We start from the raw sequence: 25,602 nt of genomic DNA on the forward strand, positions 1-25,602 counted from the left end.
ATTCAACTAGAACAATCTGACTATTACTTAAAATAAAGTTTGGGGTGCCTGGGTGGCTCAGTCTGTTGAGCGTCCGACTTTGGCTCAGGTCGTGATCTTGTGGTTTGTGGGTTTGAGCCCCGCGTCGGGCTCTGTGCTGACAGCTCAGATCCTGGAGCCTGCTTCGGATTCTGTGTCTCCCTCTCTCTCTGCCACCGCCCGCCCCCCCCCCCCCCGACTCTGTCTCTCTCTCCTTCAAAAATAAACATTAAAAAATTTTTTAAATAAAGTTTTAGTAGTAATGTCTTTTTCCATAAAGCCCCCCAGCTAAGGGTCTGGGCACAAATCTCTAGAGACACAGTCCTTACCTTTCCTCTGCCATTTTTAAAACTTTGAGTTGGGGGTCCTAATTCCTGATTTTTTTTCTTACCTCACCTCTCCCCTGCCTCACCAACTTGGCCCCAGTTTTCAGTTCAGAAGGCTTATTTCACTTTCTTTCTTAAAAACAGCATTTCAGTGTGATTGCCATCATTTCTTCTTAGAGAATAGTGGGAGATGGGACGTCCAGACCCTAATTCCCTGTCCCTCATTTTCTTAGTCTGTTTTATATACCAAAGTGAGCATTTGTCTCAAATCAACACCTTGAGTTTCTGTAATTCTACTTTCAGTAGAATTCAGCAACCATTTATTGAAATGTCTGCTCTGGGGCTGGGAGCCCTCAGATGAGTAACTGAATACCAGTCCTCAAGGAGCTGGTAGTCTTTTGGGAAAGACAGGTAACACACACAATGATTTGTAACCCGGAGGCATCAGTGCCCTAAAGGATGTGCACACAAAGGACAGTGGGAACAGTTGCTTCTGCTCCTGACAGGGGAAGGTGGGATTTAGGAAAATCTTCACAGAAGAGGCATTTGGACCAGGCCATAAAGGTTGATAAAGATACTTAGGATCTGCATGGACCAGGAAGGGGGAAAAGTCTATTCCAGCATGGAAAAGTGACAATGGAGAATGCATCTGGAGGTGGCACATAGTCTGTGGTAGAAGTTTCCTTTATGTGGGTGTAGAGGAGGGTGACACTTGAAAGGTAGACTGTGGTCGTGTGGTAAGGAGGCCTTTTATCCATTCATCCAAGCAGTGTGGTCTAGAGAACTTTCTGTGATGGTAGAAATGATCTATATCTGCGCTGTCCATTTTGGTAGCCACTTAGCCACATGTGACTATTGGGTACTTGGAATGTGGCTAGGATAAATGAGCAACTGAATTTTTAATGACATTTAGTCTTTTATAACAACTGTATTGAGACATAATTAATATGCCACTAGATTTGCCCTTTGAAAGGCTTTTTAGTAAGTCATAGAATCGTGTGACCATCTACTATCTAATTTAGAACATTTTCATTATTCCAAAAAGAAGCCCCATAAGCCATTAGCAGTCCCTCCCCATTCCATCCCTACCTCCCACAGTCCCTGGCAACCACTAATGTATTTTCTGTCTCTATGGACTTGCCTATTCTGGACATTCCTTATAAATGGAATCATACACTATGTGGTCCATACACTGTTGGCTTCTTTCACTTAGCATCATGTTTTCAAGATTTGCCCGTGTTAATATATCAGTATATCATTGCATGTATCAGTATTTCTTTCCTTTTTATAGCCAATTAATATTTAGCTATATGAATGGGCCACATTTAATGTATCCATTCGTCAACTGATGGACATTTGGGCTGTTTCCACTTATGGACTGCTTTGAATAATGTTGCTGTGAACATGCATGTGCAAGTTTTTGTGTGTGTGTGTAGACCTAAGTTTTCATTTCTCTTGGGTTTATACCTAACAGTGAAATTGCTGGGTCATATAGTAACTCTATGTGTAACCTGTTGAAGAACTGCAAGCCTGTTTTCCAAGACTGGTATGATAATTTAATTTTAAGTAATTTAAACTAAATAGCTACATGTGGCTACTGACTGCTTAATAGTCCAGATAGAACAGCTTTCCAGTGTGGGAGTAGTGAGGTATAGTCCAACACAGTGGTGAGATCATAGGCTCTGGGGCAGACCACCTGAGATCCAAACCTGACTCTTACACTTACTATTCTTGAGCTAGTTCTTTAACTTCTCTGTGCCTCAGTGTCTTCACCTATAAAGTGGGACCAGTAATAGTACATACCTTATAGATTTGCTGTGAGGTGGACATAATGTATCAATATCAAGAATAATTATCACTACTATTATCATTTGTGGTCCCCAGGGTGCATTTGGTTGTTGGTAAGTTAGTATCAGCTCTCAAATTAAGTTCAGAAGCTGAGATTTGGGGAGTTTGAAAGTGACTTCCTTGATTCTGTTCTATATCTGAGTTTGGTTTTGTCCCTATAGGAAATGTTCATGGTGAACCTGTATGTTTAGGGTAGTAGTTCTCAATTGGGGATAATTCTGCCCCTTCCTGAGGACATTTGTCAGTGTCTAGAAACGTGTTTGGTTGTCAAAGCTTGGGAGTGCTGCTGGCAGCTAGTGGGTGAAGGCCAGGGATACTGCTTAACCTTCTGTAACAAAGGATAGCACCCCCCCCCCCCCCCCCCCCCCCCCCCGCCGCCCCTGCAACAGAATTGTCTGGTCCAAAATGTCAGTAGTGCCAAGGTGGCCAGGCGCTGGTTTTGTGGTACCTGCTATCCCCATATCAGCTCGTGCTCATTATCACAGGGTTTGAGGTCAGCCTTCCTACGAAAGAGAACACAGCTTTGTAAAGTGTATGAAATAACCTTGACAACAAATTTTAGGTGGGACAGTTGACAACTTTAATATCCTGAATCTTGATACTCTCAGATTTGTTAGCATGTTGCCAGTCGGCCCTGCTTTGTCAGAGAAGATCAAACATTTGGAGAAAAAAGATTTTTTTTTAGTTTGTGGTTCAGTAAGTGGGTGAGCCTCCCTTATTCACCCAGTCTTAAACTTTCTTTCCTCTTGCTTTGGTTTACCCTTGTGGTTTCATTTTAAGAACGTGTTTGTTTTCACCCCAGTGATAGCCTGGTGGCCGGTTCCTTTCTATTCTCAGTGTCCTCCATGGTTCCATAACCAATCTGGACGGAGTCATGTTCTTAGAACTTTTTCCTCTTCCCATTCCATGTATTGGTTTTACTCTCATTTCCGGCCCCATGAACACTGGTTTGTTGTCACACACTCAGCCTGCAGAAACCATTAGGTATTCTCAGGGTTGCCACATGCTGACAGTCCTGGACCTGAGGGTGACTGTGTGGCCTCAGGAGAAGCCTTCTCTTTCAAGCCCCCAGGATGCAGTTCGTCTGTGGGTTTGGGGCACTAGTCGGCAACACTGTATGCATACTGTGGGTATCTCAGATAGCTTTGGATTAACAATTCCAAGTGCCGTTTGAATGCCTGGCCGTCCATTCTCCTAAGAGCATCTCTAGCTTCCCTGCCTTAAGTTGTTGGAGCTTGAGAGACCATCAGGATCCAGGTGCAGTGGTGTGGGTTCATTCTTTGCCCTATAACTCCAGTTGTGGGCACCAATCCCACTATAACTGCACAGACACTAAGATTCCACTGAGTGACAGGGAGCAGTGACAGTGGGTCTTTGTGACCTGTCTGCTTGGTGGCATACAAGAGACAGGTTGAGGTCTGACTTATGGGCACCTCCCTTTTGGACCATCCTTTGTATTTCCACCAGGTGGAGCAAAGTCTGGCCAAAAAAACTGCATGCAATGTGGAAACCACAAACAAAGAAATATCAATAAATCCAGAACATTGCAACCTGGGAGGGAGGAAAGGGGAAACAAATTTCATCCTATTGAGTTCTGTGGCTTGTTGATACAAATTTGGACTTTCCCAGTGTGGGAATTAAAGTAGGTCATGGTCTCAGACTTGTAGATCGCCAATCTTGCATGGACTGGGTTTTTGGGATACTCTCGCTTACTCAGCTACATTCCCATAGCTTAGATTTATTTACTTTTGGTTTTTTTCTTTCCATACTTTGTTTTGTGGGAAAATAGATGAGCTATGTATCGTCTCTTCCTGGTGCCATCATTGCCCTCAGAGTGCCTTGGCTAACTTTTGATTCATGATCTTAGGTGTTTTAAAGAATTTAATTTAAAGTTGTTTTGGAAGAGGTAGAAGTGAATGTAAGACGTTGCAAGGATACTTGTGGCTTGGAAGGGTGGATCCTAGAGTAAAGCTATAAAAACATGTCTGTTTTGATTTTTAAATATCAAGCAAGACAGATCTTATGTTGTAACACTGTGTTATTACACATTCTTGTAGATCAGAGGCATGCGTTCGTGGAGAAAGTATTCATGTTTTTCAAAATCCTACAGGCTGCTTTTTTGTTCACCATTTCCAAAATTATCTTCCTCATCTAAAATTCTACCTGGCCATTCACTCCAGTTATATTAAAATCCAACCAAACACAGAAACAACAGAAAAGCCACAACTTAGTTTATTGATCAGATCTAAATTATTTTTCCCTCTTAGTGGTTTATTTGGGAGAGAAGGTTAATATTTGGCTTTCTACACTGAGATGGTGGAGCATTGTAGCTCTTTGGGATTTGACTATAGAATTGAACAGTGTGAGAAATTCTTCCTGTGTACTTCTTTCTTTTTATTTGGGTCCTTTGTCTTTAAATATGCAAATCTCCTTGCTGTGTTTGCAGGGATTTGGGGGAAAGCAGAAAACCTGTACCAGTCTGATTTGGCATAAGGACCACTATGGCTTTCTTTCCATTTTCCTTCCTTAGACCTGATTGCTGCTTTTCTTTGAGCTTTAAGGTGCCTTTTACGTTTTCACATCAGTTTTTAATTACACAAAAATAACACATACTCGTAACAATGGTATACTTACAGACAAAAATGCTTAGAGTAAAAAGTGAAAGTTTATGGTTTGGTGTGTGTTTTGGGTGGGTTTTATGCTTATGCTGAATGTTTATAGATATAGTAATAGTTCACATGTATGTAATTAACTTCTATATATAAACAAAATTATTAACGGATGGTGTTCCTTATTTTTTCATTTGTTTTTATTTTTTTGTTTTATATATATATGTTCTAATGTTTATTTTTGAGAGAGAGAGAGAGAGCGCAGCGCACGCATGCGTGTGTGCGCGTGAGAGTGGGGGAGGGACAGAGAGAGGGGGGCATAGAGGATCCAAAGCTGTCTCAGCACTGACAGCAAAGAGCCCAATGCGGGGCTCAAACCCATGAACTCTTGAGATCATGATCTGAGCCAAAGTCGGATGCTTAACCGACTCAGCCACCCAGGCGCTCCTTCATTTGTTTTTAAAACAAAAATGGCGTACTTTATATGTGGTACTTTACAACATGCATTTTTTTTCATCCTTCATGGACTTCTTTCTATATTGCATATATACCTCTGACTTTTAAAAAATTACCTATATGTTAATTGCTTTAGACCATGATTTAGTTAATTACTCCTTCATAGATGAACATACATTGTATCCATTTTTATGATTTCACACAGTGTCGTAGTGAACATCGTTATATATATATTTCTTCCTGCAGTTGTGCTAGATTTCTAGAAGTGGAATTGAGGATTGTGGGGTTGTAGGGTATGTACATTTGAAATTTTGGGTCGATAGTGCCACATTGCTCTCCAGGGTGGTTGTATGAGTTTATAGCCCCATCAGTAGGGTATTCAAGGGCTCATTTCCCCACACATGTGTAAGCAGCATTTCTTCATCTGTGCCCTCTGCATATTCTAGAAGATGTGCCTTCTGACAACACAGGCACGTGGGGTACATTTCAGTTTTCTTTCTCGAAAGCCTTATATAGGTCTCTGATTTGCTAAGCTTCCAGTCTCCTCCCTGTGTGCTGTGGAACAGAATTCACTCTAGAGCAGTGTACCTGGAGCTGGAGAAGCATAGCTATGCCTGCTCAGGTGCTGAAGGAAGTGGTTTATAGTCCCCTGGAAGATGTCAGGCAGGTGGCTTGGAACCGTTTGCCAGTTGCTGTGTGGCACACAAGTCTAACCAACCACCCTTTCGTGGCAGTCATCCTAGGAGAAGGGATACTTGGAAGTATCTTCACTGAGAGTGCAGACTCTGGAGCCACACTGCCTCCATATACCCTTAGGCTAGTTAATTGACTCAGTTTCCTCATCTGTAAAATGGGATAATAACCCCTAGCTTATAGGGTTACTGTGCGGGTTAATTGAGTTATTGTACTTATAAATTGGGTTAGTACTTATAGAGCACTTAGAACGGTGCCTGCTACATAGTAATTGGTAAATATTAGCCTATATAATAATAATAATATTTAATTATTAGTATTACATATAATTTAATTTTTATTATTTAATAACTTAATTATTTAATTATTTAATTTTATTATTAATATTTTTATTTTTATTTTTAAAGCTTTGGGAGGCGTTAAAGCTTCTTATCCCCTGACTGACCCAAGATCTGTTTCCAGTGGAGGAATTTAAGAGTATATTTTAGTAAGCCCCTACTCCAAAAGGCATGTGACTTCGTATCACCAGCCTTGGCAGTCTGATGAGAGGTGTTTTTCCACCAATTGTTTACTTTTTTTTTTTACTTTTTTTTTTTTTTTTAACGTTTATTTATTTTTGAGACAGAGAGAGACAGAGCATGAACGGGGGAGGGCCAGAGAGAGGGAGACACAGAATCTGAAACAGGCTCCAGGCTCTGAGCTGTCAGCACAGAGCCCGACGCGGGGCTCGAACTCACGAACTGTGAGATTGTGACCTGAGCCGAAGTCGGACGCTTAACCGACTGAGCCACCCAGGCGCCCCCACCAATTGTTTTCTAATGATAAGTATGAAGTTGTTTATTCTTAGAGCAGGTAAGTTGGAATATACACTATTATCCTGTTTTGTACATCACTGTGCCCTCCTGAATGAGGAAGCGTGGGGTCACCACCAGCAAAGAAGTGTGCCTTGCCTTGGGTGTGGGAGTTGCAGTTGGACACCCGCTCTGACCGCAGTGCTAGACCACATGCAGGTCTGTATGCTCTCTGCACACAGCGTCCTGTCCCGAGGTGTACTGTACTTCCTGTTCTGAGGTGAGGATGGTTTCTGAGGCTTTAAAAAAAAAAAAATAACAGCTTTATTGAACTACAATTCACCTACTGTACAGTTCACCCTCTTAGAGTGTATAATGCATTGTTTTTTAGCATGTTCACAAGATTTGGCCGCTGTCACCACTATCTATTTCCGAACGTTTTCGGGGAGCCTGGGTGGCTCAGTCGGGTGAGTGTCAGACTCTTGATTTTGGCTCAGGTCATGATCCCAGAGTCATGGAATTGAGCCCTGTGTTGGGCCCATGCTAAGCATAGAGCCTGCTTAGGAATCTCTCTCTCTCCTTCTGCCCCTTCTCTGCTCGTGTGCATGTGTGCACTCTCCCCCCCCCCCCCCAAAACAAAACAAAACAAAACCCAAAAACAACCCAACAGAACATTTTCATCATCCCAAAAAGAAACCCTATATCAGTTAGTTCCCTTCCAAAGACCCCCCGAACCCCAGTCTACTACCCACTAATCTATTTCTACCCCTGTGGATTGTCCCACTTTGGACATTTCTTGCAAATAGAATCTTGACACCAGGTAGTGTTTTGTGAATGGCTTCTTTCACTTAGCATAATGTTTTCAGGGTTCATCCATGTTGTAGCATGGGTTAGTACTTTCTTCCTTACCATTAATATTCTATTGTATGGGTACAACACATTTTATTCATCCATTGGTCAACTCATAGACATTTGGGCTTTTTCCACTTTTGGGCTTTTATGAATAATGCTATGAACATTGGTATACAAATTTTTGTGTTGACATATGTTTTCACTTTTCTTAGGATATACCTAGGAGTAGAATTGCTGGTCATGTGAGAACTCTGTGTCAGTTTTTTTCAAGAACTGCCAGACTGTTTTCCAAAGTGGCTGTACCATGTTACATTCCCCACTAGCAATTATGAGGGTTCCAATTTTTCTACATTGTCTCCAACGCTTGTTATTATCTGCCTTTTCTCATCATAACCATCCTAATGGGTGTGAAGCAGTATCTCATTTTGGTTTTGATTTGCATTTCCCTAATGACTAGTGATGTGGAACATCTTTTCATGTTCTTATTGACCATTTGTGCATTTTCTTTGGAGAAATGTCTGTTTAATTCTTTGCCCATTTTAGAGTCCCTTTTCAGACTAAAGGGAAACAAGTCTTCTTATGGAATCCCAGTGAGTGACTGTTGAGGGGATTTTCCTTTAAATTAGACTTTCCTGGGGCTCTGGCTTTCTACCATGCTATCACCTATTCTCATGACCCTGGACCAGTTGCTTAACTTCTCTGAGTTGGCTGCTTCCTCCTATCAGCATTGCCCAGAGAAGGCTTTGAGGCAGCCATTTGTGTGATAAGGGGCCCATGTGGCCAAAGAAGTCTGCCTTCTCTCTTGGAGAGTCACAATGAGTGTGCTTTTACAGTTAAGCCTCTGAGGAGTCTCACAGTTAAGAATCTATATGAGTCCCTTATCAGATAAATGATTAGCAAATATTTTTCCCATTCAGTAGTTTCTGTTTTGTTTTGTTTTTCACTTTCTTGATGGTGTCCTTTGAAGCACAATTGTTTTTCATTTGGGGGAAGTCCAGTTTATCTATTTTTTTTCTTTCATCACTTGACCTTTTGGTATTCCTTAGTTCTTTCAATTGCTCTGTAAAGCTTAATATTACTTTGGGTCAAGAGCAGACACTGTTTAGAATAGAATCCATTAGATACCTTTTTTATGGAAAGTTTTGAGCATGTACGAAAATAAAGAGAATGGTGTAATGAACCCCCGTGTTCCCATCACCCAACTTCAGCCATTTCTTGTCGTGGCCTGTCTTGTTTTGCCTATATCTATTTTCACTTCCATTCATGCCCAGTGAAGTTATTTTGAAGAAGACTGCCGACTTCATATCATTTTGGCCATGAAGAGTTCCATTTGATTCTCTAAAAGATAAAAGAATTTTGTTGCTCAACATAACCACCATACCATTTTACACCCTAAAAAATTGACAATAATTGCTTAGTGTTATAGGATGGACTCTTGCACGTGAGAATTTAAATTAGATCTGGAGGTAAAAATGCCACTTAGAAAATTCAGCTAATATGTGACAGTTCTTCAGTTTTCGTAAGTAACCAGTCCTCACAAAGCATTCCACTGCTTTAAAAAAAGTTGTTCCCCACGAACACCCTTCAGTCCTGTGGGTGTCAGAGGTGTTCTTCCAGCTACAGCTTTCACTTGACCAGGTCTTGTGGTGGAGTTACGGTCATGGCAAACCCTTTTTCCCCCCCTTCAAAACTTCTTTGTCATCTTGTCACGGTGGATATCCGTTTCTAACCTCTCCCCAGTGTGTAAAGTGAAAGATTAACTTAGGACTTTTGCCCTCAATTTCTAGTGTAGGGAGAATTGGGGGAAAATCCTACTCTTATCTGAGATTGCACAAATGTTCAGAGAAACTTGGGAAAATGAGGAGACCTGTCAGCTCATTTTCTCCTCTTTCACCTCTCCAGGGGCCTAAGCCGCATGTCCCCTCATGGCCTGGCTGACTATGCCTGCCCTCAAGGTACAGTACTGGGGGGTTCATAGCAGATGAGCAAAGCTGCTGAGGGAGAAATGGAACATAGGATTTGGAGGCTGACAGATACCATAGTGATAATGATGCTATGAACAGATGCTCAGTAAGAAAGAAAGGCTGTGCTGTTTGAAGTGTAGGAGATTTCAGGTTGAACAGTCTTCTTAACTGTGAGACTCCTCACAGGCTTAACTGTAAAGCCCATGCATCGTGAGTCTCCAAGAGAGATGGCAGGCTTCTTTGACCACATGGGCCCCTTATCGCAGAAATGGCTGCCTTGGAACCGTCTCTGGACAGTGCTGATCAAGGTAAGCAGCCATCTCAGAGAAGTTAAGCAATTGATCTAGGGTCAGGAGAATAGGTGGTAGCACAGGAGAATGCCAGAGCCCCAACAGAGTCTAGTTTAAAGGAAAATCTCCCCTTGGGTAGTGTTACTCACTGAGGTTCCATGGGAAGACCTCTGTCCCTTCAGTCAGAAACCCTAAGTCCGGGGGCACCTGGGTGGCTCAGTCAGTTAAGTGTCTGACTCAATCTCAGCTCAGGTCGTGATCTCAGGGTTGTGAGTTCAAGTCCACATTGGGCTCCGCACTGGGTGTGGAGCTTGCTTTAAAAAAAAAAAGAGAGGGGCGCCTGGGTGGCTCAGTCGGTTAAGTACCTGACTTCAGTTCAGGTCATGATCTCACAGTTCGTGGGTTCGAGTCCCATCTTGGGCTCTGTGCTGACAGCTCATTGCCTGGAGCCTGCTTTCGATTCTATGTCTCCCTCTCTCTCTGCCCCTCCCCTGATTGCACTCTGTCTCTCTGTCTCTCAAAAACAAGTAAATGTTAAAAAGAAAAAAAGAAGAAAAATAAAGAAAGAAGGAAGGAAGGAAACTTGAAGGCTGGTCTTAGGTCAGTGCACGTTTTCAGACATTCCCTGTATTGTCTGGCAAGTGGGGATAGTAAAAACTGTCTAGCCCAGTTTTTAAAAAAAATTTTTTTTAATGTTTATTTTTGAGACAGAGAGAGACAGAGCATGAATGAGGGAGGGTCAGAGGGAGAGGGAGACACAGAATCTGAAGCAGGCTCCAGGCTCTGAGCTGTCAGCACAGAGCCCGACGCGGGGCTCGAACTCACAGACTGTGAGATCATGACCTGAGCCGAAGCCGGCCGCTTAACCGACTGAGCCACCCAGGTGCCCCTGTCTAGCCCTATTAACAACTGATGTAAGGAACAACTAAAATGGATGTGAAAGTAGTTTATAAACCTTGAATTCTACAAGGATGATGATTTATTGTGTCTTTCGGCGCTTAGCGCCACCTTTTCTTCAGTATTGAGAACACCTTGTCCGGAATGTGCATCTTGAATAAAGTGAAGGACTTTGGAACAATGGATATAAGTACAAAGATACGGGTGCCTGCTAATTTTTTTCAGGAAGGGCCTGTGGCTTGCACTGACTTTCCTTCTTGCCATGATGGGGGATGCTTTCTCAAAGGCACTTGTAGCTTTTCTCTTCCTAAGCTTTAGGCCTGTATTGTAGCGTATCTCTGCCTACTTCCGCTTTGCTCTAGTGCTCCATGGTTTGGACCCTTGGGTCAAGGTGGTTTTGAAGTAGAGTCACTTACTATTGTCATCCATGTTGCCTTACTCTCTGTGGCCTGGGAGTACCGGGTTCAGGTGTGGCCTGTGGTCAGGCATTATATGACGAAAGGACCAGAGGATTTATCTGCTGTGATACCCTCTCCAGTTTTACCACCCTTAGTCATCATTTTACTTGGGGCGTGGATATGTATGTTCCAGAAGCTTTTCCACTCCCCTGCAACTTATGGGAGGCATAAATTGTCTCAATGTTTTCTTCTGATGCTTTTGACCATGAACTCTTAGACCTGGAGTAGATTGGTTATCAAATCGCCTAAGGAGAGAGGAGGTGATATGTAATTTACGTAAGATCCAGGAAATGAAGGAAGACATGTTGCCAGGAGCTGTGTTTCCAGCTAGACCTTAAGTTTCACAATCCTTTATGCAAAAAAAGGGCATCTTTTAGGTGTTGCTTAATGGAATTATCCGGTGAACCGGTGGCAGAACCAGTGACAGAACCAGAAGCCGCTTCAGCCCAGTCCCCCTAATCGAAAAACTAATGGGGTTAGATCACGCCCCAGTTCTATCTTGAGTAAGGGAATTTTGCTTTTGAGATGGCTTAAATGCTTTGAATTCCTCAGCAGAGAAATTATAGATGTACAGATAATGAGACAAAGGGTTTCCCAATCCCTGTGTCCAACCTCATGAGTTTGCAGTCACATCCACATGCTCTCCCGATCTCTTAGCTGTTTATTGGGTTTCCGTGACCAGGAAAATGTCACCCGCGCTACTGTCTGGGGATCCAGCTGTATTAGCTTCATTGTTACAATCTTCTCTTTAGTCATATGTCTATTTATCCATGTACCAGTCTTTTTTGAGGGCCTACTTAGTGCAAGGCATCGCTTGGTATTCTGAAGGACACAGAAGTGAAAGACCTCTTGCCTTTAAGTTGCTTCTACTTTAGAGGAGGAGTTAGGCCTGAGAATAAATCATTTTGCTGAGCTTATGAGCACATAAAAGAGTGGGCGGATTTTCCACAACCAAGATGGTCTCTGTTTGGACAGTGCGAATAATCACTCTTACGACCTTGCATCTAGAGGGCCCGATGAGCTACTTCCGGGACTCAGAGTTGAGGTGCCTTTAATAAAAGGACTTTGCTGTTAGCCCTTTCTGTGGACCTGCCACCATTGCAGCCGTGTTCCTGCCTGAAGTGGATCCCATCTCTCTTTGTTTTGCTCAAAGTTGCAACAAAAGGGAAAGATGAAATCAGATTTAGTGGAGACCTTGAAGACTAATTTTCCTAATGGAGTTACATCTGAGTGTGATCAGGTACTGGATGTGACCCTTGTCCCTCATTTTGTTCTTATTCCAGTCTTCAGTTTAGAGAGCGGTTTGGGAAGAGACATGAAACGTGTTGGGGGGGTGGGTGGGGAGACAGCAGCGAGCCAGAGCGTGCTGATTTGCATGTAATTCTTGGTTCCTTGCTGGTTTAGTTTGGGTTGAACTGTTTTCAGGGCAGGAAAAACGAATCTGGCATTTCGGTACAAAAACAAACAAGGCTGCTGTTGTACTTGATAAAGCTGGAGTTGCAGATCCAGTGGCAGCCCATTAACTCAGTGACAGCGGTGAGTTTCAGAGACCCCTGCACTCTTCCGGAGAAGGCAGTAAATGTCCATTTAGGAAGGCAATAAATATTTGTGGAGTGATTGATTGTCAACACAGTAGGATTTGCTTGTTGGGGGGGAGGAAAGCCAGAAATCTTAGGACGCTGTTGTTAAACTGGTTTCAGCTTCTGCTACTTTCTCTCTTTCTTTTTTTTTCTCAGACAAGATAGCTGGGTCAGAGCTTAACTACCTAGAGGAATTTTCTTGAGATTCCATCATCCCCTTCTGCTTCTTTTATTTCTCTCTCTCTATTTAATAGACCTTTGAAATAGGTATATCCCCTCCACCTCCTCCACCCCCAGAGGGAACAAGAGCAACTCCAAGATGTAAACAAGCAAAAAGAGAGCCTAAGATACTATGTAAACTAGAAATTCCTGTCCTTGCTATTCATGGCGCTACCGTAGTCATCAGAAAGAACAAATGTGCTGGTCAGAGGTACTCTGCGAAGACACAGCGTGTGTGGGGCCTCTACCTTCTCCCTCCAGCCACTCTCTGCCCCATCTTGTGCCTTTCTCAGATGCCCCATGTGTCCTTGTTTCCACGTTTTGGGCTATACTTGGCTCTGCTTACCATGCTCCTCTTCCTACCCCTACCGTACATGTTATTTTAGTACCCGAATCTCTGTCTCTCTCTTCTTTTTTCATGTTTATGTTTGAGAGAAAAAGAGCGTGAGCTGGGGAGGGGCGGAGAGCCCCTCCAGGGCCAGACGAGTTCAGCCAAGAGTGCATCCTCCTCATCCCGCTGCGACAGCCAGGGTGGCTGGATGTGACTGTGACTTTCTGGGTCACTAATGAGGTGCAAGTGATGACTACAATATCCAAATACCGTCACCATGCATGTTCAAGCCATTTTTGAGTAACACAGTCCTGGTTGAATTGCTAGCTCCACTGCCTATGAGCTGTGTGTCCTTGAATGAGTTACCTAACTTCACTGAAGTTCCCGGTTTTCACCTGTAAGGAATGAGATAGCAACATACATTAGAGTACTCCCTCTCTGAAATGTATCATTTGATGTTTAGCAAGTGATTGCATACTATAGTTAAGAGCTGTTTGCCCAGCTGTCTTCCTGGGAAGGCTCTCAATAGTGGGAAAGCAGCCATAGGTTTGTTTTGTTTTGTTTTGTTTTGTTTTTTAATTTTTTTTTAAGTAGTGTTTATGGCCAGTGTGGGGCTCAAACTCAAGACCCTGAGATCAAGAGTCGTGTGCTCTTCCGACTGAACCAGCCAGCCACCCCTACATCCATAGACACCCTACAAGGCACCCCTACAAGCCCTGTGACTTGTAGAACTCCTTGTCCTAGTCAGAAACCAGGAAAGGTGTGTTTTCTTGTCTCAGCAGGCCTGCTACACGTCTGCCTTTGTCCAGCCCCAGGACACAGATAAGCTAATGTTCTTGGTTTCTGGCAGCTAAGCAGTCCTTAGCATTTCTATTTGGCAAAGTTCTGCAAATCTTTGTTTTGGGTTTGGAATGCTTCCCATGGCATTCCCCAAAGTAATTACTTCAGGATCCTTTTACTGATGCCCAGCCTCACATCCATGACATGCCTTGGTTGGACTTTTCTTGTGGCACTCACATGGTTTAGGCTTGGAGCTTGTATCTGCTTCTGGGGGTTTTGTTGGTTTTGTGCTTTGTTTTGTTTTTTGTTGTTGTTGGGTTTTTGTTGTTGTTGTTGTTTTTGAGTCCAAACTGGAAGGCATTTAAACGTGCCTATGCCCAGCCTGAGAAAGATAAGAATGATCTCTCATCTTAGATGTTCTGTGTCTGCCTAGCAGCCTCTGCTCCAAAACTCCTGGAAGTAAAAACGGCCTTAGGTCTGGAGATTATCTCCTATCCTAGAAACCTGGCAGTTGCTGTCCTGTTCTGACAAAACCCTTTCTTCACATTCCTTGATTGTGAAATTAGAAACCCCGCACTCTCAGCCCTAGTCTCCTTCAGCCTCATCCGGGCCATGACACGGTGTGGGAACAGTTCCCCAGGCTACCTGAGATCCAAGGCATGAAAGGTCTTCTGTTCCACGTTGCTCCTTGCATGGAGCCCATTTGTGTCCTGGGAACGGATGAGAACTTTAGGGCTTTCCCAGTCACTCACCTCCTAGAACTCTGGCTCCGAAGAGGGCCAGAATGGGTGACTGGGGCCTAAGGGCATTGTCCGTGTTCCAGAATACCACTGCCTGAACTGGTGTGTCAGTCTTCTAAAACAAGGTTCTGGGGGTGGGAGGGGGCGGCGCTTGGGTGGCTGAACTTTGGCGTCCCGACTTTGCCTCAGGTCATGATCTGGCAGTTTGTGAGTTCAAGCCCCTTCCTGACAGCTGAGTGCCTGAAGCCTGCTTCGGATTCTGTGTCTCCCTCTTTCTCTGCCCCTCCCTCTCTCACCCTCGCCTTCTCTCTCTCTCTCTCACTCTCTCTCTGTCTCTCAAAAAAACAAATAAACATTAAAAAATTAAAAATAAAATAAAACAAGGTTCTGGGGCACTGACCAGGATCTGCATGTCTGCTCAGTGTTCAGCTGACCCTCAGTTCTGGTGTTTGCCCCATTGGTAACTTTTGGCCTAGTATCATGACTCCTTTATTATTGTCAAGGAAAGAGCCTTTGGAGCTAGAGACTTAATTCAAATCCTTACTCTCTCATGGCCAGCTGTGTGACCTGGGGCAAGGTGTCCATATGTCTCGGCTTCTACAACTGAACAGGGGTAATACCTACATCATAAGTTTATTGTGGTTGTTAAGTGAGATGTGGGTTAAATGGAGTTCTGAGTACAGAGTCTGGCTCATTGTCAGTACTGAAAAAAGAACTCTCCCCACCTCCATCCCAGAATTTAAAGATTATAAATGTATAGGCTGCCTAGAAAAACATTGCCAAAAGATTCCTAAATCAACTGCAGTGAAAGGATGAATTCCATTAGCCATGCGTATATCCACTGTTGTAGTATGTCTTCTTAAATAATAAATTAATCAGAATCCAAAGGGTTTCAGCATTACTATCTTTGGGGGGTTTCTAAATTGAGGAGGAGAATGTTGGTCAGTGGAAGGATGGTGGATGGCTCAGACATTGATTGCTTGGAGCCATTAACAGTTGTTAAACTTGCAACATTTTGACAACATAATCCTGCTTAATTCTGGTTAGTGTGACTTCCTTTTTTTTTTTTTTTTTTTTTTCTTTTAAGCTGTTGAATTCAGCATTGAATTAGATTCTTCATTGTCAGGCAGATGACTAAAATTGTAGAAGGATTTGATTTACCTTTAGTCTATAATGTGTGAGCCTGGGTCACTTACATAACAAAAGAACTCCTTTTGGGGCACCTGGGTGGTTCAGTCGTTTGAGTGGTTTGAGTGTCCGTTTGAGTGTCCAACTTCAGCTCAGGGCATGATCTCGCGGTTTGTGAGTTCGAGCCCCGCGTCCGGCTCTGTGCTGACAGCTCGGAGCCTGGAGCCTGCTTCGGATTCTGTGTCTCCTTTCTGTGCCCCTTCCCCGCTTGTGCGCGCATGCATGCGCGCTCTCTCTCTCTCAAAAATAAATAAATGTAAAAAAAAAAAATAACCCCTTTTTTCCCAGACTAGTAGAAATTGCTGATGATCATCTGGCTTCTGAAATCCAAAGGCTGACTACTTTGTCACTGAGTTGTGGTAACTTGGCAAAAAGTGAACTTGCCTTCCTGGGGATGCCCACATTTGTCAGTTCAATCTCTTTTTCTTCTCACCTCCCCCAAATCTCAGTGCTCAATGAGGATTAGTCAGCAAAGGGCAGGAGGCAAGGATTAGGAGATTAGTGAGAAAGGAGTCATGATCAGCAATCACTTTGTTGGAGTATGTGATACTGTGCTAGGTGTAATGCATTGAGTTTAATACTGCCTTATACACAGGATTTTATAATCTTACAAGAAGATAAAAGTAGACAGCTCCTGATTAGAAACACTGCTTTGGGTTACATCCATAAAAGGAAGATGATTCATTAGGGGAAAATCGGGAAGCCTATGATGCAATTTTGATAATTTAGATTGAACTTTTACAAAATTATTTTTGGATTTCTAGTAATTTTGCTGCAATTGCACTTATCCAGAGATCACTGCTGCTGAATATTATTCAGAAATGTGGAATGTTTTCATAGCCCATCAGACCAAGGGCCCTTGAGTATTTTGCTCCTGGTGGTGTCCCCAGCACCTAGAACAGTGCCTGGCACATTTGTGGGTGTTCAGTAGGCATGGAATGAATGAATAAGTACACTAACGCCATGGTACTCTTTCCAGAGAATTGAGGTGCCACACTATCTTACGAGGTTAAGTTCAGACCAGCATTACCCACAAAGGGCTGCGGATGCCCTTTCCTCCAGTTTGGCTAACAAAAGTCATAATGCTGCATGCGTTTTGTGGTGGTCAGTGGTTGCCAGGGAACTGAGGAAATGAAAGGAGGGTGTTGAAAGCTGTGCCTTGATACCCAGGCCTGCCTGTCTCTTGTTCTCCTGTCTGCTGATTTGGCCTGTGTGTGAGGGTGGGAGCCAGGCATATGTGATAGCCTCTGTGGCTGTGTCTTGACAATACACGTTTGCTGAAGAATGGCTTCCTAGTCCCGAAACACCTGCAGCAGCAGAAGCTGCTTCTCTCCACACATCACTCCTCTTCTCTTGTCCGTAGCAATGAGGCTGCGATTCAGTCTTTTTCCCCGAGCCTCCAGGAAATGGCTCAGCTTGCCTGGCTCATTCATTTCCTTGTCAGGAAAGTCAGTGCAACCTTGACCATCAGTGGGAGACCTGCAGCAAGCACATCGTGTGTCCGGCTGGACTCACTAACGATCGAAAAGTACTTTTGGCAACACACCACGCTGTAAGTGTTGTGTACTGCTAATTTATTATCCGAGGTGGGGGTGAGAGATGCTAATTTGTAAAGAGTCATTTCTGATGTACCTGGGTCGTGCCCAGCACAGTGCCACTCCTGTGGAGGAGTTCGGTGAATAGCACTGGAAGAAAACTGTTACAGAAAATAAAAGAAAGGTGAGATACACATGGTTTGAGTGATGGGAAATATAATTAATTTGCAGCCTAAGAAGTTATTAGAGAGTAACTTTGGATTTATAAAGTCCTCCAAAAAGAGTCATTTCTGCAAGTACAGATCCAAACATGAACCTTTTGTTCTTTGTTAGTGTTGTCTTTGCTAGAGGATTCAGGGCCAGAGAGAGCGGCTGTGACCTGCTGTGTAGGGAAGGTTGGCCAGATGAGAGCTGGCCTACACCACCGACTAGGAAAAGTCAGATCAGGACACCAGCCCCAGGGCCTTTGCTCCTTGTGCAAAGCTTGCTGTTAGCCATTTTCTCCATAAACTGAGCTTAGAGAAGAAAGCATGACAAACCTAGGGTGGTGAACTTTTCAGAAGCAAGAGTTGGTTTAAATATAGATGATCTGCTTTACTGGCAACTTGGAGGCTGCCGTGGGACTTGTTGTACCTTTTGTAAGACAAGTGAGGAAAGATGTTGGCACCTGTACATGCGCAGTTTGTTTATGAAATATAAACTCTCCTGTAGAAGTGAGGGCTCAAGAGGTCAGCGTCCGAGGTAGCATGTCCTACCTTAGTGGGGGGGAAGGTGCCTCACCAAGCCCTCCCTGCCGATTGCCTCAATTTCTAGAGAAAGTCGGGACAGCCAGACCTAATGCACTGTTATTTATTGAGCAGTGACTCTGGCGGGCGTGGCGGCAGGAAAGTTTCTGTGAAACTGAAAATCACTGGGCTTGATTTTCTTTCCCAAGGAGAAGAAACAATAGCTCAAGAGTTCTAGAGTCCAGTCCTCATTCAGTTTATTGGATTCAGATTGGATTTATATGCACCCTGGCCGAGGGAAGCTGATGGGAGCAGCCCTGTCCTCCTCTGGTCTCAGGCTCCAGTGCTAGGTGGGTCCAGGGCTGGCCATCGTGGGTTTGCAGTACATCCTTCTCAGTATTCCACAGCAGCTGTCTGGAGTTTTTTCTGCTGTGCCTGAACTGATGTCATTTCCCCCTTGGCAGACAGCTTGGGTTTTGCTGCGTCTGAGATATGTCACGAGAAGGTGGGGGTGGGTCGGAGCCAGGCAGGGGGAGTAGCGAGGACAGCAGGAGGGAGAGCGCCTGCCTGGTCCCAGGACTCTGTTTACTTTCTCTTCTTTGCTAAGGAAGGCCGGTTCACTGGGACCGCGGAGCACGCAGGCCCACCAGGGGAAATGCTCAGTCCAAGACCTTAACTTTTAAAAGCCCTTTGTTCCAAACGTTAGTGTGGACGATGCTCTTGCAGGATGCCTTTCCTTTTGGGTCTTAGACAGGTAACTGAACTGGTTATCCGTGGATCGGGTTTGGGCAGGGAAGAAGGGTGGGAGCTGGTTTGTTGTACTGCTGTTTGGGCGGAGGGAACCTTTGAGAAAATGTCTCGCAGCTAGAGCAGGCCAGCTCCCATGCAGAAATTTCTAGTCCTCCCTGCTTGTGTGCTAGTTGCTCCTTACTTCCAGAGCCACCGTATTCTTAACCCCCTGCATCCCTGAGGTCTCTCTGGGGCCAGCCATTCTGATTTTCCGCTAGATACCGGAAAGCCGTTTCCAAAGCCTTCTAGAGGAAACAGCTGAGGGGAGAGGCTGGGGAGGAGGAGAGGCAGAGTAGATTCTTGATCCAAACTGCTTTTATTCCTTCTCCATTTTGATTCGGCTAGTTAGCAGAGATTTCTTCACAGTTTTGTCGTTCTAAAGGGATTCTGAGTGAGGGGAGGGGAATCTTCTGAAGGGAAGGGCTCCCAGAGGCTTTCTCCTGATAGGCATGTGGTCAGGGCTGTGTGGCTGAGGGACATCCTGGATATCTCTGAGGGCTGGGGATGGGATTGGCCACATTTTGGCCCTCTTGACAGACTTTTTAAAGTCAACAGACCCCTGTGGCAGAGTCTTGATTGCTTTGTGAACTGCTGTTTGAAGGAGGGGCACTAAATTATAGCCCATAACCTAGTGTGGAATGAGAAAACAGTAGCAAGCGACCAACTGCTGTCTGCTGAGAACACAGCTGTTGCCAACTATTTGTTCCAGGGCTTCTGAGAGTTGGCCACCCCATCCCCCTTTGGTCTGAGAGGCTTGTCTGTATCGGAATGTGTAACTGTAACCATTGGCGGCTGTAAGAGGGGGTGGGGACAGACACACACCCTCTACTGCCTGTTCCTGGGTGAGGAAAAGCCACAGATGAGATCAAACCAGAAGCCTTAGAGAGTCGCTGCTAGGGACTGCCTCATTAGTCTCACTGTTAGAAAAGTGCTGGGTGAGCAAATCTCCCTTGGATTGCCCAAAATTCTTTAAGTGTCTCCGAAAAGCTCACTCCGTATATACCATCAGTGCTCTGTTCAGTGTCCCTTTGGTGCAGCTGATGGAGAGGGGGCATTTGAGCACCCCCCTCTGCCCCCCAAGAAAGGCTGTCCTTTTAACCTATGGGCCCTGGTAGGGATTTTGAGCAGCATTGGAAATAGGATGGATGAAGCATCCCATGCACGCATGTCAGATGTCAGGGGCAGAGGGCTGTTTCCACCCCTCATGATAGGGTAGAAGGAGCAGGACTGGGGAGCCAGAAAGGCCTGTGCCCATATCCTGGTTCCCCCAGGGTCTTGAGAAGGCCACTTAATAGCTTTGAACCTCATCTTGGAAATTGCAGTCGTAAAACCTGCTGGAAGAGTTATTGAGAGGGTTTCACAAAATAATATATTAAAAACATGAGCACCTGGGCTGGCAGTGAGTAGGCATGCAGTAAAAACGTAACCATTATTTTTATGTTACTCATCCTGAGGAATGTGAGAGTGAGAGCGAGAGTGCAGGAGTACAGGAAACTAGAAGCCGGAGGACCAGAGGTGAAGGGTGTAGTGGACAGGCCTCCCAGCATGAGCGGACTGAGGGGTGGGAGGCCGTCACTTCCTATACCCGTGTGCGGTTAATCTTGGATGGATATTGAGGAGACAAGAAGAGGAGGGCCCCTGTCCCATCACCCCCACTCAGCTGAATGAGAGGGTACAGTGGTAGGTCAAGTGAGGGGCTGGCTTGGTGGTCCTGGGGAGCATCTCAGAGGATCAGCAGCAGGTGAATCTTCAGCTCTTGTTTCTGAACAGATCCCTGGCGGAAGGCTGAACTAGAAGACCTCTTAAAGACCTTTTCTGCCCTTCTGTGACTCAAACCTTGCCTGTAAAAACTTTGACTGTTTTTGATTACATAATTTTGTATATTTCTAGCATTTCTGTGTCTGTCAGTGTAACTACATTCTTTACTGGAGCTGTGGAAAAGCTAGCTTTCTAAATATTACTTGGTGATAATTCTGTTTTTGAGAAATGACACAGGGGGTACCTTGGTAACTCATTCGGTTAAGCATCCAACTTCGGCTCAGGTCACAATTTCACGGTTTGTGGGTTCAAGCCCCATGTCAAGCTCTGTGCTGACAGCCTGGAACCTGCTTCAAATTCTGTGTCTCCCTCTGTCTCTGCCCTCCCCCCCCCCCAAATAAAATAAATATAAAAAAATCTTTTTAAAATGAACAGAAGAATACATATGCTACTGGTCTTCATCATATATAGTATGTATGTACTTTCATACTTTTTTTTTTTTTTTTTCTCAATCCACATAACAACCCTGTCTTATGTGGTAGTGTTCTTCTGTTTTTTCAGAAGTGCATACTAGGGCTTACAGAAGGTAAGCCATTTGCCTAGAGTTGCTCAGCTAGCTAGGGATATGGTAATTTAAGTTTTGTTTCTTCTTTTTAAACCCCGGTCTTCTGATTCCAAAGTCTGGAGTTTTTCTCACTACCTAGACTGCTTTGCCCAATGCCTGTGTGAGTAGAGTAGGATTATTGTATTGTTTTAGTTGAGGCATATTTTCTGAAGGTTGTTTCTGGGAGGCCCAGGTACTAGATAAGACACTGCTTGTGCCTATTTGCATCTTTCTCTATAGAATACTCTCCTGCACGCAACATCTACTGAATAATGCCACTGCAAGTAGATTTGCACACTTAATGAATGCGGACCTGACACAAAGGATGCAAAGATAAATAAAGCATAACCCTTACTTCTTAGGAGATCACACTCTAATGCAGTGGTTCTCAAAATGCATAGAAATCACCTGGGAGTGGGGCTTATTACAATGTAGATTTTGTAGGTCTGGAGCCAGGCAGGAATATGCATTTCTATGAAGTTCCCCAGGTGGTTTTGACTCTGCTAGTTTCTGGCAATTTGAGAATGACCTCGCCGCCCGCCTCCGCCCCCGTCCCCGCCCCCCCCCCCCCCCCCCCCCCCCCCCGCAAGCTGTAGGTTTAGTAGCATGGAAATAACCCCATGATAATGTGCTGAGACTATAACAGGAATGCCCAGGACCTAGGACAGCAGAGGGTGGGAAAGCATCTCATTCAAATGGCTGGAGGAGAGGGGTGTGCATGAAAGGCTTTCCTGAGAAGGTGATATCTGATCTGAGTCTTGAAGGGTGAGTAGGAGTCTACCAGACATGTGATCTGGGGAAAGAGCATTCCAGACAGATCAAGTTAGGAGTGTCATTTTTGTTTTCTCCTGCAGATGAGAAGGGAAACTGTTGTCTATGAGTCTTAGTATTAAGTATGCCTGAGGCAAGACAAGGACTTTGGCTCACCAACTATTGGCATCCTTTGTGACTCAGAGAAGGAGGAAAGCATTTGGGCCCTTCAGTCTAATAATGAGAGCGGCATGAATTCAGTGTCTGTAAGGGGCAGATAAGCTGTAGGCTGTATTAGTTCTTCCATGCAAGGGACAGTTAGGACAGTTCATTGGAAGCTAGCATCGACTAAAGAACAGTCTTTTTGTGCTTAGAGGAGCTCAAGTTCAGAAAAGAGTTACCTGTTGAACTTTCTGGATTTGGTACGATGTACCAGAGGGTAGATACACCACACAATTGAGCATGTTATCCCTTTATTAACCAGTGAGATCAGAAAATGAGTTTTCTGGTTAAGAGAGAATCCATCTTGTAAACCTAACAGATGGATTACTGAATTTCAGAGAATAAGATTGTAACAGAACATTCTTAATCTGCTAATTTGAATGAATTCTAGTTCATGTTTGATTCAGAAGGCATTGATTTCGTAACGTGGGAGGATTCTTAGGACCGACATGCTCTATCTGAAAAGGACGGTGCATGTATTCCATTCAAAGCATGTTGTAGATTCAAAGAGACATGCACTCTATCCCTGCCTGCCCTCAACGGGCCTACGGTCAGGTAGGGGAAGTCGAGGCGCAAGTAATTGGAACACTTGGCAGGTGGTGGTGAGCGCCATTAGGGACAGCATGCAGCAAGTTCACAGGTGTGTGGGGGGGTGGCTTTCTGTTGGTGGCCCTGTCTATAGTCCAGTAAGTAGTCCCAGTGGTTGTACTATAGGTGTGTGGGAGGACCAGTTGATGGCAACTGCTGGCCGATGGAGTCCAGGCTAGATCTATCAAGACGATAATTTGGGTTTTTTGTTTGGTTTTGTTTTTAAAGTTTATTTATTTTGAGAGAGAGGGCGCATGCGCCAGCTGGGCCGTGGGGGAAGAGGGATGGAGAGAATCCCAAGCAGGCTCCGTGCTGTCAGCGCAGAGCCAGACGTGGGGCTCCATCTCAGGATCCGTGAGATCATGACCTGAGCTGAGATCAAGAATTGGATGCTTAACTGCCTCACCAACTGAGCCACCCAGGAGCCCCTCAAGATGATGATTTGTATCTTGCCCCACAGAGTGTTGCTTTCTCTGTGGGAGGGGCCCACTGTCCTCCAAATTGTCCTCACCGAAATGAGATGATCGCTGATACTGGAAATGAGTAGTCTGCAACCAGACTGGAGTGCTCTTGCCGGTGTTGGAACATGTCACAGACAAGAGGCTCCTGGCCCAAGGGGCTGTTTGTATTCTGGAAACTGGGAGCTGGTACCAGAGGCCCTCGATTGGTCTGATGCTGAATGTAACAGGGCAACCAAAATGTCGAAGCCCAGTTACTCCCTGGGCATAATACGAGATCTTAGGGTCTCATAAGGACAACACTGAAAACCCCACGGTATACACCAGCCTAAAGCTGCAGGCTGGGAGCCATGACTCGGGAGAGGGAGGAGGGAATTTGCCAACTTCTAGTTTAACCCCCAAACTGCTGAATATTAACCAACATTACATCACACCGTTGTTGTTTCATCGTGACAGCCACCATGAGGTGGGAGGCTCCTTTCTGTTGCGAGGCAACTGAAACTTGAGGTTTTTATCTATTTAGTATCACACAGCTAGCTAATGTGTGGCCATGGTGGCACCGGCGGCCAGGTCTGAGAGAACAGTGTTGTCTCCCTCTTGCGTACTGCTCTGTATGGTACCTGTACCAAAATCTGCCAGACCTTCTCGCTGTGTGCCCTGTGCTCTGCAAAAGACTAAGTATTGAGTCCTGGTCACCATCAGCCTGTCGTGTGTGCTGTAGCTTCTCTCTACCAGGTTCAGGGCAAATTAAGCAAGACCCTGCTTGGAAAGGAACTGTCTGTATATAATGCAGGAGACACCAAGGTGACGCTTGTTGTTTGTACTACCAGAGGCTGAAGCCAAAATCCTTATTGGCACTGATGTGTAAAAATCTTGTGACAGCTCCATAGAGCACTTCAGTTCCCCCACTGTCGCTAAAGGTAAGAAAGGGTGATTCTCCTCTTGGCCCTTTCAGAGGGATTTTTAAACCCCCAACCATCTCTGTTGCAAGAAGCTGCATTTGGAGAGCAGTGTGGCTTGTTTTTCATCACACTCCTGTTATCAAAGCAAAGAGAAACCAGTGGACTGGACAGTAACTTAGTGGAAAAGAAGAATGGATCTGCTGATTTTGAAACTTTTATCCGGGGTGGAGCCAAAGAAAACATTCACTTCCTCCAGTGATATCCCACGAGTTGGATCCACCCCCTCCCGCCCCTTTTCCTTGAAGAGGTAAATTTTAGTCCAGGAGAACAATAATTTGGGGCTACTTAAAAAAACTGCTAGAAAATTCCTTTTTCTGCCCCAGTTCCCTAGCAGCCAGGTACCAAGTTTCTTAACTCTCCCTCCCTGGCCCTTCCTGACTCTGTTTGTTGCTAATTTATAGCAGCAGTGATTTGAAACAGCTCTTCACGTTGACTTGCTTTAGCCATTTCTGTGTTCCCTTGTAGCCATCGCTTCTCTGGGCAGGGGCTCAACTGGACTTGAATCCTGGACCTCGTAAGGGGCATCGGATGCTGGTTGCTGGAAATGGTGATTCAGTCCTAGGAGGCTACTTGCTTGACCTATCTTGCTCTTTTAACTGAGAGAGGAAGGGGTAGGGGAAAGCTGTATGCATTTCAGGAGAAAGAGACCTGCTTTGAGAATGGCTGGAGTATAACGTGGTGACTTCTTTTCCTAAAAGTGGCTTCGGGTTTGCTGAGACTATGTTGTACATAAGGCACTGGTTCCCTTGGATCAAGGAGGCCAGAAAATTTTTATTGTTTGGTTCTCTTGCTTACCATACATATTCTCAAGTTCTTCCACTGAACCGTGACACGTGGTTTCGTTCTTGGTTTCAGATACTGCCCATCTGATCATGTGGCTTTCATCAAGGGTTTGGAAATTCCTGGTTGTGTACCAGGCAGTGGCGTGAATACCTGTGAACTCCCACTCCTCCGGGTGTGGCTCTGGCGTGTGGTGGGGAGGCCCAGGATAGGCCAGGGCAGGCTGCCAACAAAAATAGAAAGTGTTATCATTTCCCTGTCTCCAGGTGAGGTTCTGGATTTATGGGCCAAGCTCAGATTGTGCTGGGTTACTGTAAACCTGTCATAGCCAGAGAGCCAATGGGTAGGTCTCTCAGCAGTCATGCAAAAGCACATCACCACAGCCTTGGCC

At 44.8% G+C, this 25,602-nt stretch overlaps 1 protein-coding gene across 4 annotated transcripts in view; it reads left to right on the forward strand.

Annotated features, from left to right (window-relative positions):
* The window catches only part of WBP1L (WW domain binding protein 1 like), a 60,660-nt gene that overhangs the window by 3,526 nt on the left and 31,532 nt on the right, over nucleotides 1–25,602 (forward strand). Inside the window, exon 1 of one of the 4 annotated variants that reach the window (XM_045438743.1) lies at nucleotides 9,504–9,548. The exons of 1 other annotated variant lie outside the window; for it this stretch is intronic. In XM_045438743.1, coding sequence (XP_045294699.1) covers nucleotides 9,519–9,548 — 30 coding nt within the window. In that variant the 5' untranslated portion in view covers nucleotides 9,504–9,518. Of the gene's footprint in view, nucleotides 1–9,503; nucleotides 9,549–11,125; nucleotides 12,443–18,720; nucleotides 19,055–25,602 lie in introns of those variants that run through there. 2 more of the 4 variants (XM_045438742.1, XM_045438744.1) reach the window with 2 other exon arrangements.

This window comes from Leopardus geoffroyi, chromosome D2, assembly GCF_018350155.1.
Source record: "Leopardus geoffroyi isolate Oge1 chromosome D2, O.geoffroyi_Oge1_pat1.0, whole genome shotgun sequence".
Classification (NCBI taxonomy): Eukaryota; Metazoa; Chordata; class Mammalia; order Carnivora; family Felidae; genus Leopardus; species Leopardus geoffroyi.